This window comes from Osmerus eperlanus, chromosome 8, assembly GCF_963692335.1.
Source record: "Osmerus eperlanus chromosome 8, fOsmEpe2.1, whole genome shotgun sequence".
In the NCBI taxonomy this organism is placed as follows: Eukaryota; Metazoa; Chordata; class Actinopteri; order Osmeriformes; family Osmeridae; genus Osmerus; species Osmerus eperlanus.
This window is the reverse complement of record NC_085025.1, coordinates 10,486,331-10,510,571: the sequence shown is the minus strand read 5'-3', so window position 1 is coordinate 10,510,571 and position 24,241 is coordinate 10,486,331. Positions and strand designations below refer to the sequence as shown.

The following is a 24,241-nucleotide window of genomic DNA, read 5'->3' as shown; positions in this document are numbered from 1 at the left end:
ACATTTTAAAGGGCCCATGTTTAACTGTGGGTATATTTTCAGCCCTGTGATAGTATGAGAAAACCTTGTCTCTCAATGTATTTTACGGCATTTTTTGATGTATTGGAATAAAGACAGTGTAAAGTCGCTCTGGATAAGAGCGTCTGCTAAATGACTAAATGTAAAGTGACAGGAAATGTAGGGGTGCAAGAGGAGGCCATGCAGGTGCAGCCTCAGCCTACGTGGTACACACTCTTAACAGGTGAGCCACTATCTATGTATGAGAACATTCATGAAACAATGATTATAATATAATATTGCAGAGCCCGTTTATTTGACAGGGATATTGATGGTAATGCTTTGCACAACATGTTTCTTGTTAACAGAGAAAAACAATGGAGCTGATAAGCAAGTGTCAGATTCTAGTTTTTTTTTTTTTTATCAACCTGACATAATACATTTTAGTTGCTGAGGTAAGGCTTGAGAGGACATACATCATGGCACTTAACAAGGTTATTCTGATATCTATAATACATATAAGATAAATTAAAAATAGACAAATTAAATTCATACTTTGCAATTCAAGTATTGACTTGGCATGGAAATTCAGTGCGGTCTATACTTAAAACAGCATGTGCAGAGGGTATGAAGTATTAAAATCTCTACATGATTAAGATAAAAGACCAAAATGGACTCATCCACTCAATTACTACTTGTAAACATGGTCAAGATGATGTTTAAAAACAATCTCCTAAAACATGATCTATTAGTGGTTCATGTATTCTATTTCTGAGGGTGACTTTTGATGGAAAACATTTGGAGCACCTTGGATTTATCCAACATAAACCCAGCCATTTCTCAAGTCACCACATTTACACCAAAAATATGAGCACCATGATCAAAATGTTTCTACTATTAGTCAAAAAGAGAGGCAGTTAGGTTTTCTTAAGCTTGGCAGGTAGGTTGGGCAGGGGTGGTGCCTTACCCTAACATACCCCCACCTCTTATTCAAGTGTCTGGACCCCATCAGTGTTCATCAGCTGACGTAGCCCTGCAACGCATCCTGGATGAACTGGAGGCTGCGCTTGTAGAGGAAAGAGTCTTTCTTCTCAGGCTTGCAGATGTTGAGATGATCCACATCTACCTGGATGAGATCCCCGATCCCCAGGTCTGGAAGAGGAGGAAGATTTAGGATTAGGAGAAGAGTCAAAGGTCTCATGGGTTAGATTACATACACAGGTAAGATTAAAACGGTTAAAAAGTCTAAAACTACAACAGTGATCTGTGGTTCTTTCTCCTGGTCCCCTCACCCTCCTCACTCCATAGCACATATTTATTCCATAAATGAGACCCTACCTGCTGACTGTGGGGGCACCACCTGTATCTTGATCATGGGTCCAATGGTGGTGGGCAGAGTCTCGGCAAAACTCAGCACCTTGATGTCCCTGTCCTTGGCTATGTCCAGGAAGTTCTCATTGAGGTCGCGCAATGCCGGGGAGTCTGGAACAGAAGAGCGGGACAACTAAGGGAGTGAGGTGAGGAGCTTGCATGTTGAAGAACGACATCAAGCTACAATGCCAATTCTGACTGATCGACACAGACAGATATAGGACGGAGAGTTTTTCACTACAGATCCTATTCATAGTTGATGGTCCAGGGGGTAACAGTATACATTCAATATGTCTTCAAACCGTATCACATTTCTGTCGAGTCATGTCTGTCTGAGCCTAAGACACACCTCTGCAGAGCTCTTTAACCTCTACAGAGGGGAAGAGGAGGTATCGGACGTTGACCGAGTACTCAGCCATGAAGGTTCCGTGGTGAGGAACACTGTAGAACATGATGCCCTTGGTGTTCTTCATCAGGTCTTGGAGGTCCGGGTCGTTGGCGGCGTCCAGTAGCATCTTCTTTACCAGCAGGCCTAGGGGGGAAATCAGTCAATGGGATTGTGTGTGCTGTTAATGGTTGCCTAACAAGATCAACCGTGTCATAACATTTCAAAAGTAGATGGGAACATCCTTAAAATCCATAACCAATATTATTGCTTATATATACAAATATATTCCAAAATCTAAGATATTGTTTCTTTTGAACAGCAGAATCATGTGACAACCCAGTGTGCTGTACCTCCCATGCTGTGCGCCACCCAGACCACAGGCCTCTCTCCTACCCCAGCCGACTTGAGCTTCTTAAGCAGCTCTCTGCTCCTATAGGCCAGAGACTTCCTGAACACACACGCACACACGGAGCATGGAGTCGAATAATCAGAAACAGTCTGCAATAAGTGATACATATATAAAAACCCATACAGTACAAAATACTGAAAATAGAGACACAAACAACTCCGAAGTCTTCCAATCCAAAATATAATGTACATATACAAATATATAGACAGACAGACACCTTTGGTTTTCAGCAGGACACTTGGACCTCCAGTCGCTCAAGTGAGAGTCGTACTCTACCGACAGAACCCTCAAGTTAGGGCAGTCTTCAGCCAACCACGACTAAGGGAACAGACAAAAAGGAGCCAATCAAAAAGCAAAGAGTGAGCATTGGAATGTGCACGCTTCTAGATCATTGAAACTGATGTCATGTCTGTATATAACTCAGTCATTCCACGCAGCAGTGGTTACCTTGGGCCAGCACTCTGTGTAGTCCTCCTTGAACGCCTTCTCCTCCTCAGTCACATCACAGTCCTTCTGCCGCCATGTCTTAAAGGCCGCCCCCAGGAGCCCATGGACGAATAACACGTCTGCTTTGATTGGCTGGCTGAACACGAATCAAGAGCAACAAATAGATTGATACGCCACATTGTGTATGAAAAAACAAATTCCTATGTATGTTAACATTGGTGAAGACCTCACAGTACCTGGTGCGACACTGTGGGTGGAGAACATAAACCCCATCCTGGTACCTCTCCTTCACCGTGTCTCTGTCGAGGTTTGCCAGGGCGCGGGCTGCATGGGAAGCCTGCATGATGTGTGTGGACTGCATCAGCTCTGCTAGGACAGGCACCCAACCTTCCAAACAACACCACCACACATGACACCTTTAATCTTTCCTGTATTTGTGGACTAAAGTAACATGACACTGCACTATGTTCCCTACAATATTAATGTTATTCAGACCTAGTAAACACAGAGGAATGGATCTGTTGGCCAGTGAGTGATCAGTGGCGTTCACCTACCTGACTGTATGATGGCCTGGTGGGCACTGTCGTTAAGCGCCAAGTTACCAATGATGCGTATGATGTTTCTCTGGAGCTTCTGGGAGTCTTTGCGAAGCTGGTAGACCCTCTGGAGGAGTTGCAGACCCCCGTTGGCCACAATGTGGTCACAGTGACTCTGTACCTGGACGAGGGACATGGGGATTGGGGGGGGTTATGATACTAGAAATGGTAAACAGGTGATGAAACATGTTATAAAGACCGGTGAGGTCCTCACCTTGGAGTGTTGAACCAGAGCCTGTAGACAGAAGGACTCCACCTTCTCAGAGGGGACAGAAGTGAGGCTCTGAGCATAGGGGAGGCCGTTCCCCCCGAAACACCACAGACCACCCTGACACACACACACACACACACACAAGTTAGGGTGTATCAGGTATATGGGCGACTGTGTGTGAAGGGGTTAAAAGAGGTGATTCACCTCAGAGTGTGTGTGTGTGCATGCGTAACTGTGTGAGAGTGTGTGTGTGTCCTACCCTCTGTGTCGCCAGCGACTGGCTGCTCTCCCGCAGGGCGAGTGAGGTGAAGTACTGGACACACACGTCCACCTCCGACTGGGGCAGAGACGCCAGCAGCTGCCTGAGGCCATCCTCCACAGAAAACCCCTGAGCAGAGGGAGCAACCTCACATCAGCCCACCTGTGTGTGTGTTTGTTTGTGTGTGTGCGTGTGTGCGAGCTCGCATCTACTGTTCGCTATCTGTGAAAACAAGTGAAGAGACACATGGAACTTCAGAGATACAGTCATTGTGAAAGGAGGAGATACGTACATCCTGGACCTCGGGCAGAAGAGGTGGGGAGAGGAAGAAGCGCCGGTCCACCTGATGGGTGCGTGCCAGCCCCACCACCGTCCGCTGGTCTACCACCTGGGCCGCGGTCTGGAACTGGTAGTCTGCAACACACGGCTGGATCAGAGGGAGATCTCACGCTAAGATGCCTGACGTCGAGTTCACGAGTTAGTCTGAGTGCTGGTCACAACAGTAGGAGGACGAGCTACAGTAGCTGGACACGGAGCTAACTGAGACATTTCTAATGGTGGCTGTAACCGACGTGACAGGAAAAGTGCTGGAGAAAGAAACTGACAGAGTTGGAAGCAGGTGGTGAGGTGAGGGATTGGGAGGTGAAAGGTCATGAGGCTGTGTGGTGGCTGTCGGCCTCCTCACCATGCCAGTGGTGGTTGCCTGCCAGGTCCTGAACTGCCTGCAGTCTGACAGACCTGGTGTTGGACCGCGTCCTTTTCAACAGAACCCACAGTGCCACCTCATGGGGATCTGCATCCACACGACTCAAGTGTTCTACAATACACATACACACAATATCAATATGATATATACATATATACATCAAGCCATAAGATCAACGCCATGGTGTCTAAATCTAAATCACAAATAGTTACCAAAACAAAAGAAAAACCTAGGATTCTAACAACTACCACAGAAGGCTACCATTATACAATAACCCTAGATAAAGAGTTTGCCAACCTGGACCGTTCAGTCGGGCTGCTTTCAATTGGAAAACTGTGAAGTTTCAAAATATTACATTCCTTATAAACGTAGACTTTTTTTCTTCTGTGTGATCTTTTCAAAGTAGTCATACAACACAAGTGACACTTCACGAAGTCTAACAAATGCAAAAAAGATAGGGGTAGTTTGTCCAACAGTTGAATTCAACAAAACACACACACACACGGAGACAAAGGGACAGGTGCATCCTGAGGCTAACCAACAAAACTACAAAAAGTCTGTCTAAGAGCATCTCCAATTACACAGCTGGACTTCAGTTCCTCTTTGCGACATTGAGAATATTTCTGTTTCCATCACTGACTTCTGCTTTCCAGTAATCTCAGAATAAGAAGCCTGATTGTTTGTGGTGAGGCTAAATACATTTTCAGCTGTTAAGTATTGGACATCAGCAGGGATTTTTTATGTTCTTTTTCTTACCATCGAGTGGTCGAAGAAGAATCCTTGAGGAGAGTTCCAGAAATGTACGAACTGCTTTGTGAAGTTCTCTCCTGGCTTTGTTTGTGATCCCTGAAACAATACAAATCTATAGCAAATGTTCTCAACTGAATTATGCTGTCAGTTTACACTGAGGACTATACAGTTGGAAATACTCTTGGGCTAACACGCTTAATTCAGAATCTTGTATTTTAAATATTTAAATAACATTTTCACTTTACATAATGTAAGCATGCATAATTGAATAATTTGATTGTTTGATTTGGCTTGGTTTGGCAGGAGGCTATTTCTTTTTTCTTTCTTTCATAAACAAGTCAGCCTTGACCAGTGGAAGTGAGATCAGTGAACAGACAGGATGAATGACACAGGAGAGAGAGAAAGAGAGACAGAAAGAGAGAGAGAGAAAAAAGGAAGGAAGGGAGTGATTGTTAAGATGGACACCTGGTCTGGATGTGGAGATGTATTGATTTCAATAATCATTTACTGAAACTGAAACCGTATTTGTTGTAGTGTCGTGGCAGGCTTAACACAGAGCAGTTGGCACAAACAATAAAGTAATGTAGGCCTACTGTACATTATGTTACTGTACATATATGCGTGCTATCAGAGATACCACCATAAGACCTGTCATAAAGCTTAAGGTGAATGACACAGAGTACCCGTGCTTATCTTGTCCTGCTCCTTTGTAGGTGTGGGGCGCAGGTATATGTAGGACTTCCGTTTCTCCTGCAGAATGGCCTGAGTATCAATGGTCACAGCTCTGTTCAAGGTCACCACCTCATATGTGATGAACACACAGCCCCTGGTGGGTGAAAGACAGATATTGTCAGACCAGAAAAGCTTTAATTTTATTTATTTAAAAAAATATTTTAAAAACATTGTCATGTCAATTTGACATACCCCAACACAACAGCACAGGTGACTTTAGCAATTTTCCCTAAATGTCAAAAAGAATAAGTCCATTAATGAAGACATTCATACTTACAATATGCCGTCTTTAGTGAGAAAGGTGACCACACGCAAACCAGTGTCTTTTGGAAATAACTTCAGTCTGTCTATACTAGCTACGATGCTTAACCATAAGGATAGATTAGCCATGGGTCACCGTTCCCATGCAACCTACTTATGTCCCTCCAGGGCAAGACTTTCTTCATACTCGGGCCAGTGGTGCTCAGTCGCCGACAGCGGATCATTCGAAGCGCAGCCACAGACATCTTCCACCTGCATATGAAACAAGAACAAACCTTAGATGCTAGCAGTATAAAATATCACCAGTTAACGGTGTCGTGCCAAACCCGGACTTCCGTCATCTCTACAGCTGCTTTTATCTGGATCAAACAAGCTAATTATTCTTACTGACAACCACAAATACGTGATTGCTATCTTGTTATGTGTGTTCTACTCTAATGTTATGAAAGCTACGCTAACTTGCTAGCTAGCTTAGTTTGTCATGCATTATCTTGATATCTTGACACTTGATGTTGTACATAAAGTTGTGAACGTTTTATTCATCATTACCTCATTTGGTGACTAGCTAAATTACAGTGATTTGGGGGCCTAGATGACTCCCTCCAATTAGACCTCCGACTGTCAGCGGCGTCCTCAAAAACATGGCAAACTAATGCAATGGTCTCACGAAACACGTCACGTACCGTAAAGAACAGAAAGTGCAGCCAAGATTACCGTAACAATTCGAAGTATTTTCATAGCTTTAATGGTCAAATATTTTCAGCATATAAAGGAGTGTGTGTGTGTGCGTGTGTGTGTTTATTTGTGTAGACATATCTTTGTTTCAGTTTTCAACGGTGTTGTGTGTATTCTGTAGTCAAAATACTGTAATGGATACTGTTTTCCAGTGATGGTCAGTAACTTGACACCAAGGAACCTGACCTTTCATTTCAGGCCAGTGAAATAATTCCCTCCTGAGGAAACAGTGACAGGGTTTCCTGTACGGGGGAGAACTTAGTGCTGATACCATATCTAAACCAAATATGGACACATTCATGTTTCAGTTTATTAACTCACTTTCATATTCTTTGATGAACTACCAATATATCAACAATTTCAAAAATTTATTTTGATAACTTATAATCATAGTCTCGAGTTAATTCCATCCAAAATATACACACAAAAAAACACCTTCATAATCACATTCATAGTATTCATAGTTAATTGCCTGGTATGCAATTCTTGTCATATTCTTGATTTCCTTGGTTATTGCAAATCTTGTTTGTTTCATAAAGAGCAGGTGAATGTCTTGGTTAGCTCTCACATTGGAAATCATCCATATACATACTCTTGAATTGAGGTTTGTGATGGAAATCAATATGATACTACAATATGACACACACATACACTGAATTTATCACACACACATCCTCATCAACTACTTCACAAACCATTGACCTCACCACTTCTTACCCGCACAACACACAAACACACATACATTTTGCATAGACACACAGAGCACCAAGGCTTCTCATTATTTCTACAAATGTCCATAAACTCCACAGGCCTAGTCAACAGTCAACAGCCCCACAGTGACATCCACACCACCCTTAGGTGCAGGTCTCCTGGTAGGCCCTTATGATGCTCTCATAGGCTGGAGGTGGGGTCTGTGTGGCATGGAACCCTCTCAGACTACTAGTGCTCCAGAAAGACACTGGCCTGGGAGGGGTGGCAGCCTGGCCAGCGATTTGAGCGGATCCAGTTGAGGTGGTCAGAGTCGGGGTCCGAGGCAGCGTGGTCTGGCTCCCTTCCTCTGCCTCGCGAGCAATCTGGCTGCACTGGAGCAGTGGATGGAAGGTGGAGGCCCTGAAGCTGGGCTTGCGGCCCATAGGGTCAGCCTGGTCCGGGGAGGAGGCCTGGCGGTGGAAACTGAAGGCGGCGCTGACTAGACTGTTGTTGCTGCGCCGGTCGTAGCTGCTGTTGCGGTTGAAGCCAGGGCGGGCACGGGGGGAGACGCGGGACGGGCGAGGGGGCCGGCGGGTAATGCTGGCGGAGCCGGCTTTGCGTCGAGACATCCAGGTCAGGACCACGTAGACTAGTGCCCCCAAGAGGAGACCCACAGCCATGGACACACAGAAGGCTATGATCAGGGAGACTGGGAGGGAGATCGAGGGAGAGAAAGAAAGAGAGTAACAGAGAGAGATAGAAAACAACAGAGAGAGTGGAAGGAAAGGGAACACTGACAATTAATAGTAGCCAACTTTAGAGACCTTAAAACTGAGAGGGTACTGAACAGTCAGTCCATTCCTATGATATAGTCTCTTGTCTGTAGATCTAGGAATGGTTTCTCTTAAGACTTGACAAGTGATGCAGCACATATCAATCTTTTGAGTTCAACAGGCAAAATCAAAACTATCTTAAGGTTTAGATATTTGTACATTTCAGAGAGTAATGTGACCATCACTGACGACTGGGCATGGGTATTGACATATTTCCAAGTACAGGGAAATGCTTCATAACCAAAAGCAATGATGTCCATTTTAAATCCCCCTAGTAGTAGCTATCCTTGACCGTTAAATCGTCGAGCCTTCTCTGCCAACAGTCTTGCAAGATGGCACCTCCAGACAAAATAATCAGTGCTTCCTCTGTGGTGTTTACCAGCGCAAACCTCCAGAGACTGCTGACTGATCGCATCTCCTTCCCACAAAATGGGGATCAACTCTGAGTCTGTAGTTGAAAGCAACAACTGCCACATGTGTTCAGGAAGAACGAGAGAGAGAATGAAGGACCAGGGGTTCATCTAAATGGAATGAAGCTAGTCCAAAAAAAAACATTTCCTTTAGCTACAGTTCATTTTCATAAAGCAAATTGCCTCCAGCTTTTTGTCTCCTCTCTGTTGGGGAAAGGGATATAGCAGACATTAAGCAGGGATCATCTGGAAATGACATTTAGGAAGATGGAGGGGAAAACACACAATAGTCAGGACACTGCAATACTCTTGACTTAAGTGTGTCATAGTCTTGTATGTCTACACTGGTCTATAAGGTGTGATTAAATACATGCAGTTGCATTGTTTTCAGTTTAAAAAATAATTGAATTTAATATATCTTATTACTGTGTATTACTTAATAAAGAGTTTTTAAGAGAATATATGTGGCAACCAAGAACCTTCTCGGGGCATGAGTGGAAAGAGCAAGAGAGAACTCACCAACATCAAAGGGTTTAAGTATTTCCAGAAAGAGGTTTGTGTTGTTGTCAGCCATAACGCTCTCAGTGCTTTCAGAGAAGTAGAGGAGAGAACGTTACGCATCCACTCTCTACTTGGCTCTCTTTCTGTCTTTCCTCTCTTTCTTGTCAATCCCTCTTTTCTCTTCTTTTCTCACTCACTCTCCCCGTCCTCCCTGCCTCTGTGTTCTACACCCTCCCTTTCTCCTATTCTCGATCTGCCTCAGTCGCTAACTTTCTCTGTCTGTCTATATGTATGTCTGTCTCTCTCTCTCAGACACACACACACACACACATACACACACACTATGTCTTTCCCCCTCTCTCTACAGCCCAGAGGCACACAGGATTCCCTCCAAGGCCAGTCTGGCGGCTTTCTTGTTTGTGGAAGCGGAAAAATTCACTGTCACATTTCCTGCTTTCCTGCGCAAAATTAGCTCTGAGGCCCTCTTATCTGCACTGGACAGAGTTCCTGCAGAAGTGGGTTGAAGAGAAGGGGGACCTGGTGCAATCACTTCCCCTCCCATCATTTCCTTGAAAGTTGATTAATGAGAGACAATGTCACCCCCCCAACCTCCAACCTTCCCTGTCCTGTGCTTTCGTCATGGGACAATCCACTACCCTCTCATATTTCTAATTTTTCCAGAAATTATAAACATGTAAAAAAAAGAAATCTTTATTTTCTCCAATCCACCGCAGAAAAGACCACAGGCGACAGTATCCCTACACCACCAATTACACTCTTGGGTCTGAAGTAAATATGTCAGGCAACACCAGACCAGGCCAGAGCAGTGACACACTTCAATACAGAAGCTCAATAACACGCAGAAACCATAACACACAATTGTTACTTAATGCTGCAAAAACATCTAATGGAGAATTTGGGTTATCAGAGCCCTCCTCTCCAGCTTCTTTGGGAGTAACCTCAGTCTTTCCACAGAGGGTGCCAGGATAGTGGTGCCTTTATGGGCTGTCTGGATAGCTCTGGTCACAGAGGTCCAGTAAAAACACTTGGTTCTGATAAGATAGGGAAGCAACCACAACCAAGATTTAGCTCTTACACCTCTGGCTCCCTCCCCTCTCCCCTCTGAGACTCTCTTAGATCTAACAAGACTTGGCTAGTGACTATTATACAGCTGTGACCAGGGCCTATGATAAGCCACACGGAATTTCTATTGAACGCTGTTAACCCCTAACCAACCCCTGTAGATCTGCAACGTGGTTGGTTGATGAGGGCAAAGGAAGTTGAGTTACTTTCATATTGTGGCCTTTTAGGAGAGAGCAAATGGAGCAAATGGAGAAGCTCATGTACCTACACTGCAGCTGAGACTTCCTTTAATTGTTGCCCCGTCTTAAAGGCTGTAAAAAGGAAACAGCCGTTACACCCACATGGGCGGGTCATGTAGTGTGATTTGTTAACACATTGTGTGATTCGGAGGTCCAGCAAATCTTCTATAGAGAAGAATGTGTTGATGCTACGGCTGAAGTTCAAACCCACGCTAGCTGATTAGTATTGTTCTGAAGGCTGTTTGGTCATTGCGATGGATTGTTCAAGGGTGTGGGTGGCTGAAGCTGTAGGTTTACGGGATTTGATGTCCCCGCTTAAATAAACAAAATGCTATACAATGGCAGGATTGTTGTGCCAAAGTGGGGTTTTATAAAGCCTCTAATGGCTAAAATAATTGATAATATATGATGTATGACATATCTAATTATAACTACAGGAATTTGTGTGTGTGTGTGTGTGTGTCTGTAGCTTTATTGTCTCACAAACCGGGCATTGTTTGAAGTTCCAATGTATTGCTCACATTGTAAGCTGTCTTCTACTAAGGAACAGTAGGTGGAGTCGTTATCCACTGAAAATTATGTTCACCTCTGCTAAAAGTCCTCACAAATCTCAATTTAAACAAATTTGTATCACTTTTATAGAACATGGACAAACTGGGATTTCTGTCTCGGCGTAACTGCTGTAGCAAGCAGATGATGTTGAAAAACAGCCTAATTTATCCTACTGAGGTTTGGCTGGAAATGTTTTTTCATGCACGAACAAACCATTTGCACTAACGTTATAGACCACTTTCCATGTTATTTATCAGTCTGTCTGCTGGTGTCAAGGGAAAGGGGTCGACAGACAGGTAAGGAACGAACAATTACTAATACGATTTCAGTAGGCTACTGTAAGTGCTGACAGCGCCTGAAGGAGATTACCTACACGCTTTTGTAGAGCTAGGTGTGATCAGATAAGAGAGAGAGACAGAAGTGTGCTTTCGTTGGGGCTACGAGGCTTAGGGATTCCCTTTCACATCATGTTTTTTTGCACCTTCCCTTTCAGACATTTGCAGCATTACTACGCACCGCATCCTCCGCCGCACTCTGCCCGGTCCTGTGGGGCATCGCCCGATAGAGGTCACCCCGAGATCCACGCTGCGTAAAAATGTCGGAGTCAGCATTGCTGCTGCTGCTGTGTAGGCCGTTCTGAACTACACGACACTGCTCTAGTCTGGACTTGCAACTCAAACTCCTGTGCCTGTGAACATAGCTAACTGCATTGGTATTGAAGAAAGACAAGGACATAACATCTTATTATCACAACAAAAATACCTCAAACCTTACCAACAAAGCATAGAGTCAAAGTTTAAGATTTAGTGTAGGCTAGCGTATACTACAGGCTATATGACTGCTTGGAACTGCCCTTTCTTTTGTCAGACCCTGCCCTCAAAGAAGATACCCTGCTAATATATCAATTATATCATTAACCTACATAGGCTATATCACCTGAACCAATCAAGTAAACCACAAATCACTCAAGTCTGTTTGAAGAATGAAAAAGTTGTGCTTTAAAAGCCCCATGCAGCGTAGAAGATGTGTTGGGGCCTATTGAGAAAAATCAGTTAGTCTCGCATGCCTCCAGACCACCGGTGTGCCCCCCTCTTTCAAGAGCCTTTCTGTGGAGATAAAAGGGTCCGTCTAATGGGATTACGGATCTCGATAAGTGACGAGAGCCAGCGGTGCAGGCCGCTCGTCCCCTGCATCTTAAAGAGCATCGATCATCCACAGAGAAAGCACCAGTAATGTGCAGTGGTGTATCATTGGCATGTATGTGCATTGATTATTGGTCCGTTTTCACATCCTGAGATGTTGTTGTCAATTGTATTGTGAATAGATGTGAGGATAGGATTTTCCTCCGTTGGTCTTCCATTGAATTCAATAAGATAAATAAAGGTATTTAAAAATGACAAAGCAAACTGCAGTATGACTGACTTCTCTCTCTCTCTCTCTCTCTCCCTCTCTCTCTCTCTCTCTCTCTCTCTCTCTCTCTCTCTCTCTCTCTCTCTCTCTCTCTCTCTCTCTCTCTCTCTCTCTCTCTCTCTCTCTCTCTCTCTCTCTCTCTATCTCTCTCTCTCTCCCTCCCTCTCCCTCCCTCTCTCTCTCTCTCTCTCTCTCTCTCTCTCTCTCTCTCTCTCTCTCTCTGTCTCTGTCTCTCTCTGTCTAACATACAAACACACCCCCTGCTTAGCTCAGTGGGCAGGGCAAGAGACCCAGAGATGTGCCGTGAGTAGACACTAGGTGGCATCACACACAGAGCAGCAAGCTGTCTTCTCTGCATGAGAGAAAGAGAGAGAGAGTGAAGGGAGACCGGTGGAGAGAGAGAGAGACAGAGAGAGGGGAGGGAGGGAGGGAGACCGAGACACGCACACGTAGACGGGGAGGAGCTTGCGAGCGTGAGAGATTGCAGCCTGCTACTGCAACAGGGATGACTAGTTGAGGGGAATACAGCATCATGGACACAGCTCCCAGACTTTAACCTGCACTTTGGAGACTGTTCTACTGCACTCCAGCCTGATCCCAGATCAGAAGTCCCAGCCTCTGGTGTGGTGACAGCTTGAGGCAGCAGGACAACTTGGCTGACTTGAGAACAGCAGAACAGCATGGCATCACCCAGGCACTATGGGCGCTCTGCCAGGGACATAGCCAATGTGATGCAGAGGCTGCAAGGTAGGGGCTTTCTGCTTACTCATTCATTCTCCTGCTCTGTTTGCAGTGGTTCTAAAGGTGACCCACGGCTAAGGTTGAGGTATGACACAGCAAAAAGTGATCTGAACCTGAAAGGTATGTTTCCTTGTACTGTTCCTCTCAATGTCACATATGGGAGCTTTTATGTGTACATCAAATATGTTACATCTATTTCCTGGGCAGTACCAAAGCTATGTACTGTCTGTGCTTGTGAATTCCTGGCATGAAAAGGTTTGTGATAACGGATGACTGCTTGTGTCCAAGGCAACATCCTACTGTGTTCATGTAGGTATTTGGAGGTTGTGTTCAATGATGTTGTGTCTGTACAGTGTGCATGTCATCTGCTCATTTGTGCTGAAGGTCAACTTTGAGCGAGTTTCAGGAAATAATGGAGTGTGTGTTGTTACTGAAGTTATTGGAATGTTTTCAGTGCTGGCAGTTCACTTTGAATGTCTGCATGTGTGTGTGCGCATCTGTGTGTGTGTGTGCATCTGTGTGTGTGTGTGTGTGTGTGCATCTGTGTGTGTGTGCGCATCTGTGTGTGGCTGAATGTACGTGTGCTGCTGCCATCCTAGCGTGAGTGTGTGGTGGCAGACAGTGGTTAAGCTAATCCTCAGAGGAGCTGACGAAGAGAAGCCTATTCTCTGCTCTCCCCTCTCCCCTCTGAAGGACTGCTTACTCTTCTTATTGCCACCATGTGGACACTGACAGGGAACACACGCGAAACCACTGCGAATCTCATCTAACGTCAACGTCATTCCTGCCAAAGCAAATTCCTTGTCTGTGCAAACTTTCATGGCGAATAAATCCCATTCTGATTCTGATTCTGATTCTGAAACACAACTTTTCAAATGGGACCCGTGATAAATTGCTATAGTCTACTCTGCGATCATCATTACTCCTCTGTCAGTGTATTATTACTACAAATTGATGCTGGGCTAATCTCTGTCAACACTGGCATCATTCTGCTTAGTTGTTTTTTATAGCTGATATTTGCTTTGTTGCCTTAGAAACTACCTCAGCTGCAGAAGGATCCATAGCACATAACACTCCCAGATCTCGTTCTGGACTGGATTGATTGCCCTATCCAAGTAGTGGAGGAGTCAGGTGACAGTGGAGTGCTGGAAGGGATCCAAGATGGCTGCATCCAGCATGGCTTCAGAGGTGGCAGGTTTTACTGTAGCAGAGCTGAGGCAGCATCCCTCGACACATGTCCTCTCTCAAATCATTATTCAGAGTGGGTTTACATTAAAGAAGTTGTATTCTTCTGAGGAAACTTTGGTGAATGCTATTGTACATAATGGAATAATTTATTCGGAGCTAGTAATAGAAATATTTCATTCTTCAATTTGAAAAGAAAATATTTCTGCCTCTAGGGCTATTTTGTTCTGAAGAATCTTATGGCTCCTGTAAGGCATGGAAGGTCAAGTTTCAAGTTCAAGTTTATCTTCCTTCTATCTTAAGAAAGTCCTGCATGTTTTCGGGGAGATCTAATTTAGTCCTTGCGAAAATGATGTAATTCAATCAAAGCCCAAGGATGTAACCAAACAGCGTGAACCACAAAGATACAAAAGAGACCATTGTTCACTTCAGGCAAATCACATATAACACATTAACTGTAATGCAGCTTCCTTCAAAGCATGACTTGTTCTTTATATCTCCCCTGGAGAAGATGGCTTGGTCCTGTGGTTTAGGGTGTGTCTTTCTGACACTACTGAGCAAAACCTTTATCTGCCTAAGGCCAGCAGGCAGTAGGGGTTTATTGTAAGTGCAATTTGTCGTGCAAGGCCTTGGCAGATAAGTAGTCCTTGTTGCTGTAAAGTCCTCCTGTGTGGTTGGAGGAAGGTGCATTGTTGAGATACACGTTGTCAACCTCCTTGAATTTTTGAGTCGCCCTTATCACATGCAAGATATTGAGGTGGACCTTCAAGAAGATGCTTAGCAGGCATCACGTCGCTTATCAGCAGAGCATGCAAAATCAAACGTCCTGCCTAGATATATACTATATGAAAATATCTTTGCAGTTGCATATGTTGCAAAAGTGTACCATGTAGATCAAATGCCCCCATGTGCATGGATTCTAACAATCAAATATATATGTTCGTAAAAACACAGGGTATCCTAACAGATCTTATGTTTCACTAATTAGTCTGCAAATTCCTCTCACTGTCCCATAAAACAATAGTTTTTCTATAATCAGCGCTCATCAAAACCTCAAAATGTTTACTCATAATATTCCCTTCAGACTTAATTTAGTTCTCAGTAAAAACTGTTCAACAAAACAACATCTATGCAAACACGAACTTTTGCCCCAGTTTTGGGTTTGTGTTTTTTCTTTGCTCTCTTCTTCTTGTAGGCTACCTTGTCTCCTTGCACACAGTGTTGCAGGGAAAAACAGCAATTAGTGACACCATATGGCAGGGAACGGTGAAGCGTCTTTGAACGCCTCCCAGACTGAACTCTCCCATATGCCATGGAATTTGGGCATTTTGTTGTCACTCATTAACAAGGAAACGGTTTTATTTAAATAGATCACCTGTTTTATTTTTTGGATCGCTTTAGTGGGTGGAAAAAGCACAGAAGCAATGTGTTGGCATACGTTTACCTATTAGAAAGAGATTCTTAAGCCTCCTGTGATGATGTCTCATTGTGTGTGTGTGTGTGTTTTCTTGGGCTGCAGGTGTGGTGGTGTAGTCAATTGACTCTGGTAAGACTTTAGTTTCTTTTTGTCAATAAAGAGTTTCCACCCTGGCTTGACTTGGGTGGGTATTTGTGTCCAGAGCACATGGCTTTTTTGGAGGGTGTTTTTTGTCCATGAACATTATGGAATGTGGTCCCCCTTTATTTACGAGCTTCCTCTGCATTCATAGTCATGACAGACACGAAGGAAAGGAAGGAGAGGGTGGGGGGAAGAGAAGGGAGGGTAGCCTACATGAGAACATCTGGAAGACATCAACATCTCTTTGGCTACCGAAAAAATGAACCACAGATTATCACATGGAGAAACCCAAATGTGTGAGAAAAAGGAAGTCATGTATTACATCTCACAGAGAGAGATTGAAGACAGATATGTGGGATAAGTCTCCCAGTGGCTCCTGGGATTGGCGCAATTCCACAGGTTGGCACAGTGCCACAGTAACATGTGGTTGCCAGGGGCGACGTGGTGGTTCTGCCAGCACAGAAATGGGCCGAGGCAGACGGTCACCTTGAGCCGGTCCAACCTCCTCTGTGATTCTGACACCACCATTCATCGACTCTGGCTCTGGTTACACACACACACACACACACACACACACACACACACACACACACACACACACACACACACATACACACACACATACACACTTACACACACATACACACATACACAGAAGGAGCTAAAAATAGCTGTGAGGTCTCTTTTTTCATTGCACCGTTGGGAGTCAGCGGTTTTGGTAGCCCAGTTAGCTCTAAACTGAATAACAGACACTGAGCAGGCGTGTAAACCCCAAGTCCATTAGCGAGTAATCATTATTCTAGACCCAGATATAAGGTGTGGGTGGATGTGTGTGTGTGGGTGTGAACATCGGGCGGTGTGTGGCACCTTGTCCTACTAAAGACGCTCTACATCCCAGACTGTGTTTATGACCCATCGCCACAGCAACAGTCACATGACAATCAGCATGGGTCTTTTTGCCCTGCGGGTCTGGCTCTCTCTGGTTCTGCTTCTGTGTCACACCAATATGTCTGATTAAATGTGTGTGTGTGTGTGAGAGAGAGCCTGTGTGTGTGTGTTTGTGTGTGTGAGAGAGCCTGTGTGTGTGTGTCTGTGTGACTGTGTGGGTGCTTTCTATCTAATATTATCTTCTAGATTATAATCTCTATTCACCTGCCATTTAGAGAAAGTTTGAGTGACACCTCACAGGATTTGGGCTCCTGGCAGTCCGTCCCAAACAAAGCAGTAGGCGTTTCAGTCTGCCGCCCTTTTTAATGACGTTCTTGTGCAGCTGTCAATCAAACAGTGTAATTCTCTAATGTTAACACCCTTTGGAAGGTCAGCTGTGTCTCTATGGTTCAGGTACAAATACAATGAAGCAATTTACATTCTGTGACTGGTTCACATGAAGTTAGATTGCACTGTCATAAAGGCATCATTCATTGTTTTATGTATATTTATTTTCATGTACAGTAGATTTTTATTTCAAGGTAATTTGCGCACGGAAAATGCATTAAGTGTAGAAGTTTTGTATTGGCAAAACAACAAAAAATAAACCTTGGTCTGATGGAAGTAAACAGTCTCTTAACATAAATCCAATGTGCTGAATATTTGACACCATGGGTTAAATTAGAGGAGTTTATATTTACTAACAGCACAAAGGAATTCCAAGACATACTTGTTACAAAATGAGTGGTTTCAAGTATTACCATTATCATAGCAAATCAAATATTGTAAAAGAGAGAGAAAGAGAGAGATACAAAAAGCCAGACCTCATGCCAAGGCTGATGAGGGGGATTACAAAGAGTAAAGAAGAGAAGCAGAGAAGAAAAGAGAGAACAATCGCTCCCCTTTTCTACCCAACCATCAACTGTAAGAAACAACCAATCAGACAACATAGAAGAAAGCATGGATTTCATGGTTATTTGGAACACTCTATTCAGAGGGAGAGGAATATTGTGTGAATCCAAAATCAGGTTGAAGACAATTGTCTCTTTCATCTCACATAACTATAAGTAACCTCTATGGTTGAGCCAATAATGCTTTCTGTCCAACAAGAAAATCTGATACAGATTTTGATTGACAGACAAGGCAAAGGGCTTCACAGATAAACCCTGACAAGCATTCAACAACAGTGAAAGAGCTCTTATTCTCCCCCTACCACTTTTCAACATCACTTCCTCTCTTATCTTTCTCACACAGACCGCGCTGCTTCTTTCTCCATCTGTTTTCATCTCAAGTGATTGGCAGATGTCATTTGATTGGCCGCTGAGATCATGTTTGGCATTTGGAGGTGTGAGTTGAAGGTCGAAAGGTCTTGGAATGACCCTAGAGGTTAAGCAACTGGAGAACATCACGGGTTACCAGATGTGACTCGATATCCTCCCCAAGCTGTGCTTGAGGCCGCACTGGCATCAGATCACTTCTTTGAAATGTCCTTGAATATCCTCTATTTAAAACTTAAGAATTTGACAAGATCGTCTGTCTTTGAAGTTTTCCCAGAATGTGACCCAGAATGTAAGATCATTACTTTGTCATCTTTCATCCTTTATGGCGTTTAAGCTGTGTTAGAAAGCATTGTATTTCAATCCTGAGTCATGAATGCTTCTACAGGGCGTGACTTATGTTCCTGTGTTGTGCCGTATGTTCATAGTGGTGATCTGTGCTCTAGTAACAGAGGCTTATTTGTGTGGTGGGGAGTGTGTGTATCTGTGTGTGTGTGTGGGGGGTGGTGGGTGGGGAGTGTATGTTTGTGTATGTTTGTGTACGTGTGTGCTGGTACCTGGATCCAAGGGCTCTCTTCTCTCCTCCAGGCTCTCCTTCCAGACACAAACTTAGCCAACCACCTGACCCAACAAACCCTGTCCTGTCCCCACCAACTGTAGCCTGGCTTTTCTGTTACAAACACAAGGACCATTCAGGAAACATTATATACAGTAGTGGCCTCAAGGGCTATCGATGGTGACTGATAGATTGAGAAAAAAAGAAAAAGAAAGTGTTAAATATAACACTAGGTTGTTATCGTTGAACTACTTGGGGTTTCAGTCTTGGTAAAATAGTAGATGATGGATGGGTCAGCTGCATAATGCTGATATAGACAACCCTTTTGGTGTGCAGTTGAGTGCTTTGTGTCAGTCTTTAGTATTTTGGGTCATATGAGTCAGTGTATTGTGCCATGCACTAGAGAGATGTACTGGAGATGGTTTACTGGATTGACTGCTCGGATTGATTTAGACGCCAATCCTTTTACTTTTCTCCGGCCTGCAAAGTGTGGCTGGCCAGCTGAAACTGGATAAGGAGCTTAGACTGTCTGACCCACTCCTGCAATATCCCCCCCCATACACACACACAGAAACACACACCACACCACAGCTCAAACATGTTTTAATCTTGGCCAAATGTAAGCTCCCTAATGCCCTCAGTGTCAACGTGAGTGTTATCAATAGCCTATGCCTGCTGGACTGTCCACAAAAGAGTTCTCTGGAAGAAATTAATCAATTCCATTTATCACACAGATGTTATTTTTTTCCAAGCTTGGCTTGATCCTACGTTGGTTAAATCATTATGGAGCCCCGAATAATCAGAAAAATATCCTTCACCAGCCCAGGTGTCTTTCCCGAAGCCAATTTGCAATATTACAGCAAACGACAGTCGCCAGAAAATATATCAAAGTGATATTTCAAAGCACATGCCCACTTCCCCCCCCCCAACTTGTATGTGTACTGACTGAGTTAGCTTAATCATTCAGCTGATTCTCTTTTTCCCCCCTTTCATGTGAAGCTCTTGAATGTGTAAAGGACCCAACTGCAGGTGTGGGACTGTGGCGAATTACCGGCTATCAGCAGCCTAGTGGTTTGAACACAAAGGTGATATTTTGACATCTTTGTCAGCGGCACGCTCCTCTGTCTGAACATCTGCCGTTGGAGAGGAGGGTTGTGCTGGGTGTGAGGGGGGGAAGTGGGTGTTTTTGGTAATCATTCTGACTTGTTCCCCTCTCTTCCTCTCTGTAAGTGTGGTGTCATTATTAGTGAAATGCAATTAGCCATGCTAATGGACTAGCGTTTGGAGTTCCTCCTTACTACTCCATGGTATAAAGTGTGTTCCAAAATTAAGTGGGACGGGTGGGTGTTGGAGGGAGAGGGGTGAAGAGGGGGTGAATAGAATGAACGTGTGTGAGAGTGTGTGTGTGTGACGTTGGAGTGGGGTTTGTAAGAGGGGCTGTTCAAAGGGTGTTGCTGTAAAGTGGCGAGGCGGATGTGGAGTGAAGAGGTTGATGGAGGGGTGTTGGAGGGGTGAAGGATGGAGTTCAGGAAGTGCGGTTTGAAGATGTATGTGTGTGTGTGTGTGTGTGCCTACTGGGAAGGAAAAAGCCATTAAAGCGAGTTAAACGGGGTTGTTGCAAGTGTGTACGTTGAGATAACCAGACATCTCTGGCCCCCTCCTCCTCTGCTTTAACAGGCCTGGTACATTAGCAAGATATAAATAATACCCTCGTAGGCGATGCATCGTTGCTATAGCAATCCCCCTCCCAAAAAAATAAAAACATAATGGGTAAAGCAGACAGACTTCCAGTAGCAGGTCTGTGTGGTTGGTTAGCTTCCTAGTCTTCCTGTCATGGCACCTGTCTGTATCTGGCCGGTAATCACGGCTGATTAACGAGGACGATCGTTCACAGATGAAGTCAGGGATCAGAGATGCTCAAATGGAGATTTGCAAGGCCTTCTGGGAAATCACAAGGTAAAAGCAGCCCCTCTCCTCTCGCCATCTATCGTTCCTAATACTTTTCTGTCGTTGTCTTTGCCGGGTTCTCTCCTTCCCTTCACTTTTTCTATTCCTCCTTCTATCCACTCCCTCCTTTCCTCTAAGGTGTCTCTCAATAGCAGGTGACTGCATGGCTGTATTGATTATGCCTTTGGCAAAAGAAAAACCGGTATTGACAAATGAACACAATCCCCTTGAGGTGGATTCCTATCTTTGCTTATATAATGTGTTTCAAGTAAATTCCACAAAAACAGTATTGTGGTACTACCCTAGCTATCCATCAGGTGGCGCTGTGTCCCTTTCCTCTCGGTGAGAGTGAAAGAAAGCATTTGGCCATTCAGACAGCAAACCCAAATATCCTCTGGGTGAATAGATTACAACAAGAGCCAACGCAGCTCTCTAAGGAGGCCATTTGTTTTTCCTTTCATGGGTGGAAGAACGTCTCCCCCCCGGTCTCCCACTCCTCCAGGCTGCCTCCCCCTTGTAGACTCGCACCTGTGTGAGCGCTGGGGCCCTGACCCAGAAACCACCTCCACAACCAGAGACGTGTCTGCAGGTTCGGCTCTGTCGAGGGGGGGGGGCTCCACCAGGGAATCAGAGCAGCTCAAATGTGGTCTGGTCTTCCAGCCCCACCAACCGGCATTCTTCTTCTTTTCGGCTTCTGGTCCTGGAATGATCTGGAACTCTCCAGGGATTTATACCGAGTCTGTGTAGCCTCAAGGATTGTGCTTGGTGTTTCCCACAAGGGAATTTGTTGTTGTTTTGCAGTTTGTGTGTGTGTGAGTGTGAATTTTCTAGAAAAATAATAAGCCCTATAAATATCTCAAGTTTTGTGTATGGCTTACTGTTGTTGTTTTTTTCTAAACTGTTTGTCCCCTTGAGACAATTAAAACAGTTTGTCATCTGCTCCAGGACACAGAGTATGTTAACAGTCCAAATGTTCCACAGAACAAGGACATTAACACATACATTCTGGCAGAACAATTCTTAACGATGGCACCAAATGAGGCTCATGCTGTAATGTGGATTCCAACAAGACAAACCTAATTGGTTTTGTAATCACAAATGTTCAAAACAAAAGGCAAATGAACTCAAATGAACTGAGCAGGACTGTGCACAGTTTAAAACAGCGTTGCTTGTAGTCCCCTGCAGCTGTTCAGCACCATGGACAGCTCATGTGTAAACCTACCTCAGTACTACCTGCAAAACGGGGGAATGCATTTGCTTCAAGCTTCAAAAAAGAGTGTTGTTACCAGCAGCTAACAGACAGCATGAGATAAAGAGCACTTCCAGGACAAGGTCAACGTTGCTCTGTGGCTGAGATCAGCAGGCCAGCAGAGGATGTGAAATAATAACAAGCTGGGCAGGTTCGATGAGTTCACCAGTCAATACTGTCTAATTCATTACACACGTCCTCAAATAGCACTGTGGTCAGACGTTACGGAAGCACAGGGAGGGATCCATTTGGGTCACGCTGTTCATATTTAAAACGAATGTCTAACAGAAGTTTTAAACGTGTTTTACAAACATCTTGCTGCAAGATATGCCTTAAGTAATTGACCTGCAGGGATAATATTTTAATGAGTTGAATGTAATGAAATCATTGACTATCATGTGGATTCATACAGTGTGAAATAGATGGTGTGAGTGGTTGGAGTGTGGTAGACTCTGCAGGTATGAAGAGTGTAAGCTTTTGGCTTTGAGATGCAAAAGTCAAGGCAATGTATATGTAAATGTAGAAAACCTGAAAGTAAAGAAATATCACCGCTCCATACAATCTCAAACACAGACACACACACATTCACCCTCTCTCTCTCTCTCTCTCTCTCTCTCTCTCTCTCTCTCTCTCTCTCTCTCTCTCTCTCTCTCTCTCTCTCTCTCTCTCTCTCTCTCTCTCTCTCTCTCTCTCTCTCTCTGGCTATCAGTAGTGGGTTATTATCTGGAGACTGATAGCAGATGACGGCTGTCATTGGTTATTGATGACCTTCATAATTAAAATCCCTTTTGGGAAACCAGGAGAACAAAAGAGAAAATCACAGTAATGATGGATGGTTCTCATCTCTTTTTTTAGGCTGATAAGACGAATCTGCATTCAGAATTACTTTCCAGCAACCATCCTCGATAATGACGTTTTACGATCCAGCCCAAGCAAATCAGAATGTATGTGTGTGTGAGAGAGGGAGAGACGGAGAGAGAGCACTACTGGTCGTTTTGAACCTTTAGCAAGGCCAAGGACTAAAACAGTGTATTTTGTCCGTCCATTGTTTCTTTCCATTCCTCACCCGCTCCTGTACTCCTGTAGGGAAAAGCGAGCGGTCAGTATGGATGGGGGGAGAGACGCAGCTTCTGGGGAGAGTGCAGGTGGAGACCAGACAGGAGCTGAGGCACAGGCTCAGCCTCCGCTCGTCTGCAGACGACGATGGAAGCACTGCATCACTCTGAGCCCCGTAGTCTGTGGGAGGGAGAGAGAGAGAGAGGGAGAGCGAGGGAGAGAGAGAGATGCAGACTGTGAGGCGTGCGAGACAGAAGAGAATGGGAGGGATGGGTAAAGAGAAAAGGGGTAACCTAATCAAGTTGCCGGACAGAGAAACAGAAAGATGAGAAGGGGAGAGAGAGCGACACGCTGCGTACGAATGTCGCTCGCAGCTCACAGGGAATTCCTGCACGTTTATGTGCTCCTGACGTTGTCGGACGGTGTTTTTAGAGCATGACTGTGTGAGCCCTGGGACAGAGCTTTGCCGCTCCCCCGCTCTTCCCCTCCCTCCCTCCCTCCCTCCCTCCCTCCCTCTCTCTCTCTAACCTGCTAAACCCCCCTGCCTCACTGCCCCCCCCCCCACACCTCACCAAATACAGCAAGGGCTCTGGTGACATCACCCATTCCCACACACTCTGATTGGCTGTCCATTGGAGGGAAATGGATTGTTCCTGCAGCCAACTAAGAGCGAGAGTGAAGGCGAGAGAGAGAGAGAGGGCGCAAGAGAGAGAGAGAAGCAGGCAGGGAGGGGGTGAGAAAGATTGATGCTGAGAGAAGCCGGCACTGCGCTGCACTCACACACACACACACACACATTGGCTTGCGTTCTAACACAGGCACACACACGCACACACTCAAGCTGCTTAGGAGGCAGGAAAAACACGGACATGCACAACTAATACTCAGTGAACAGCACGTTTGGACGACTGAAGGAGCGCAGAGGACACCGGGACCAAGAGGAAGAGGACATCCTCAAACCAGCAAAGAGCAACAGTTCTGGTGTTGCCAACCTGCCACCCAAGCTCCTGGAAGAAAAAAGGGGGAGGGAGCTCTGAAGAGACACTTCCCCAGCCCAGGGAGGAAGCAGCAAGGGCAGGAGGAAGGGCGAGTGTCCTCTCTCCCGGAGGCCGCTTTTGGATGTCCTCTCCACACACCTATGAGGGCAGGGGGGGCTCTGGGCACC

The 24,241-nt window shown here is 44.9% G+C and overlaps 2 protein-coding genes and 1 pseudogene across 3 annotated transcripts; 1 reads left to right on the top strand and 2 right to left on the bottom strand.

Moving 5' to 3' along the window:
- Positions 1-283: 283 nt before the first annotated feature.
- Positions 284-6,788, bottom strand: serac1 (serine active site containing 1). 2 transcript variants are annotated; one of them, XM_062467765.1, is made up of 18 exons: positions 6,677-6,788; positions 6,282-6,379; positions 6,059-6,095; positions 5,818-5,960; positions 5,141-5,230; positions 4,682-4,717; positions 4,364-4,495; positions 3,971-4,092; positions 3,679-3,807; positions 3,423-3,536; positions 3,167-3,329; positions 2,849-2,999; positions 2,613-2,748; positions 2,383-2,483; positions 2,107-2,204; positions 1,718-1,900; positions 1,336-1,479; positions 284-1,149 (listed from the first exon to the last, which is right to left on the bottom strand). In XM_062467765.1, exons 1-18 carry the CDS (start codon positions 6,679-6,681, stop codon positions 1,016-1,018), a joined length of 2,016 nt encoding a protein of 671 aa, XP_062323749.1. In that variant the 5' UTR covers positions 6,682-6,788; the 3' UTR covers positions 284-1,015. The 2 variants fall into 2 exon arrangements, with proteins under 2 accessions (XP_062323749.1, XP_062323750.1); XM_062467766.1 differs by lacking the exon at positions 4,682-4,717.
- A 427-nt stretch (positions 6,789-7,215) lies between these two features.
- Positions 7,216-9,780, bottom strand: myct1a (myc target 1a). The gene is made up of 2 exons (XM_062468383.1): positions 9,315-9,780; positions 7,216-8,261 (listed from the first exon to the last, which is right to left on the bottom strand). The coding sequence occupies exons 1-2, from the start codon at positions 9,367-9,369 to the stop codon at positions 7,717-7,719; spliced, it is 600 nt and encodes a 199-aa protein (XP_062324367.1). The 5' UTR covers positions 9,370-9,780; the 3' UTR covers positions 7,216-7,716.
- A 3,331-nt stretch (positions 9,781-13,111) lies between these two features.
- Positions 13,112-24,241, top strand: part of LOC134025210 (nesprin-1-like) — a 43,940-nt pseudogene continuing 32,810 nt past the window's right edge.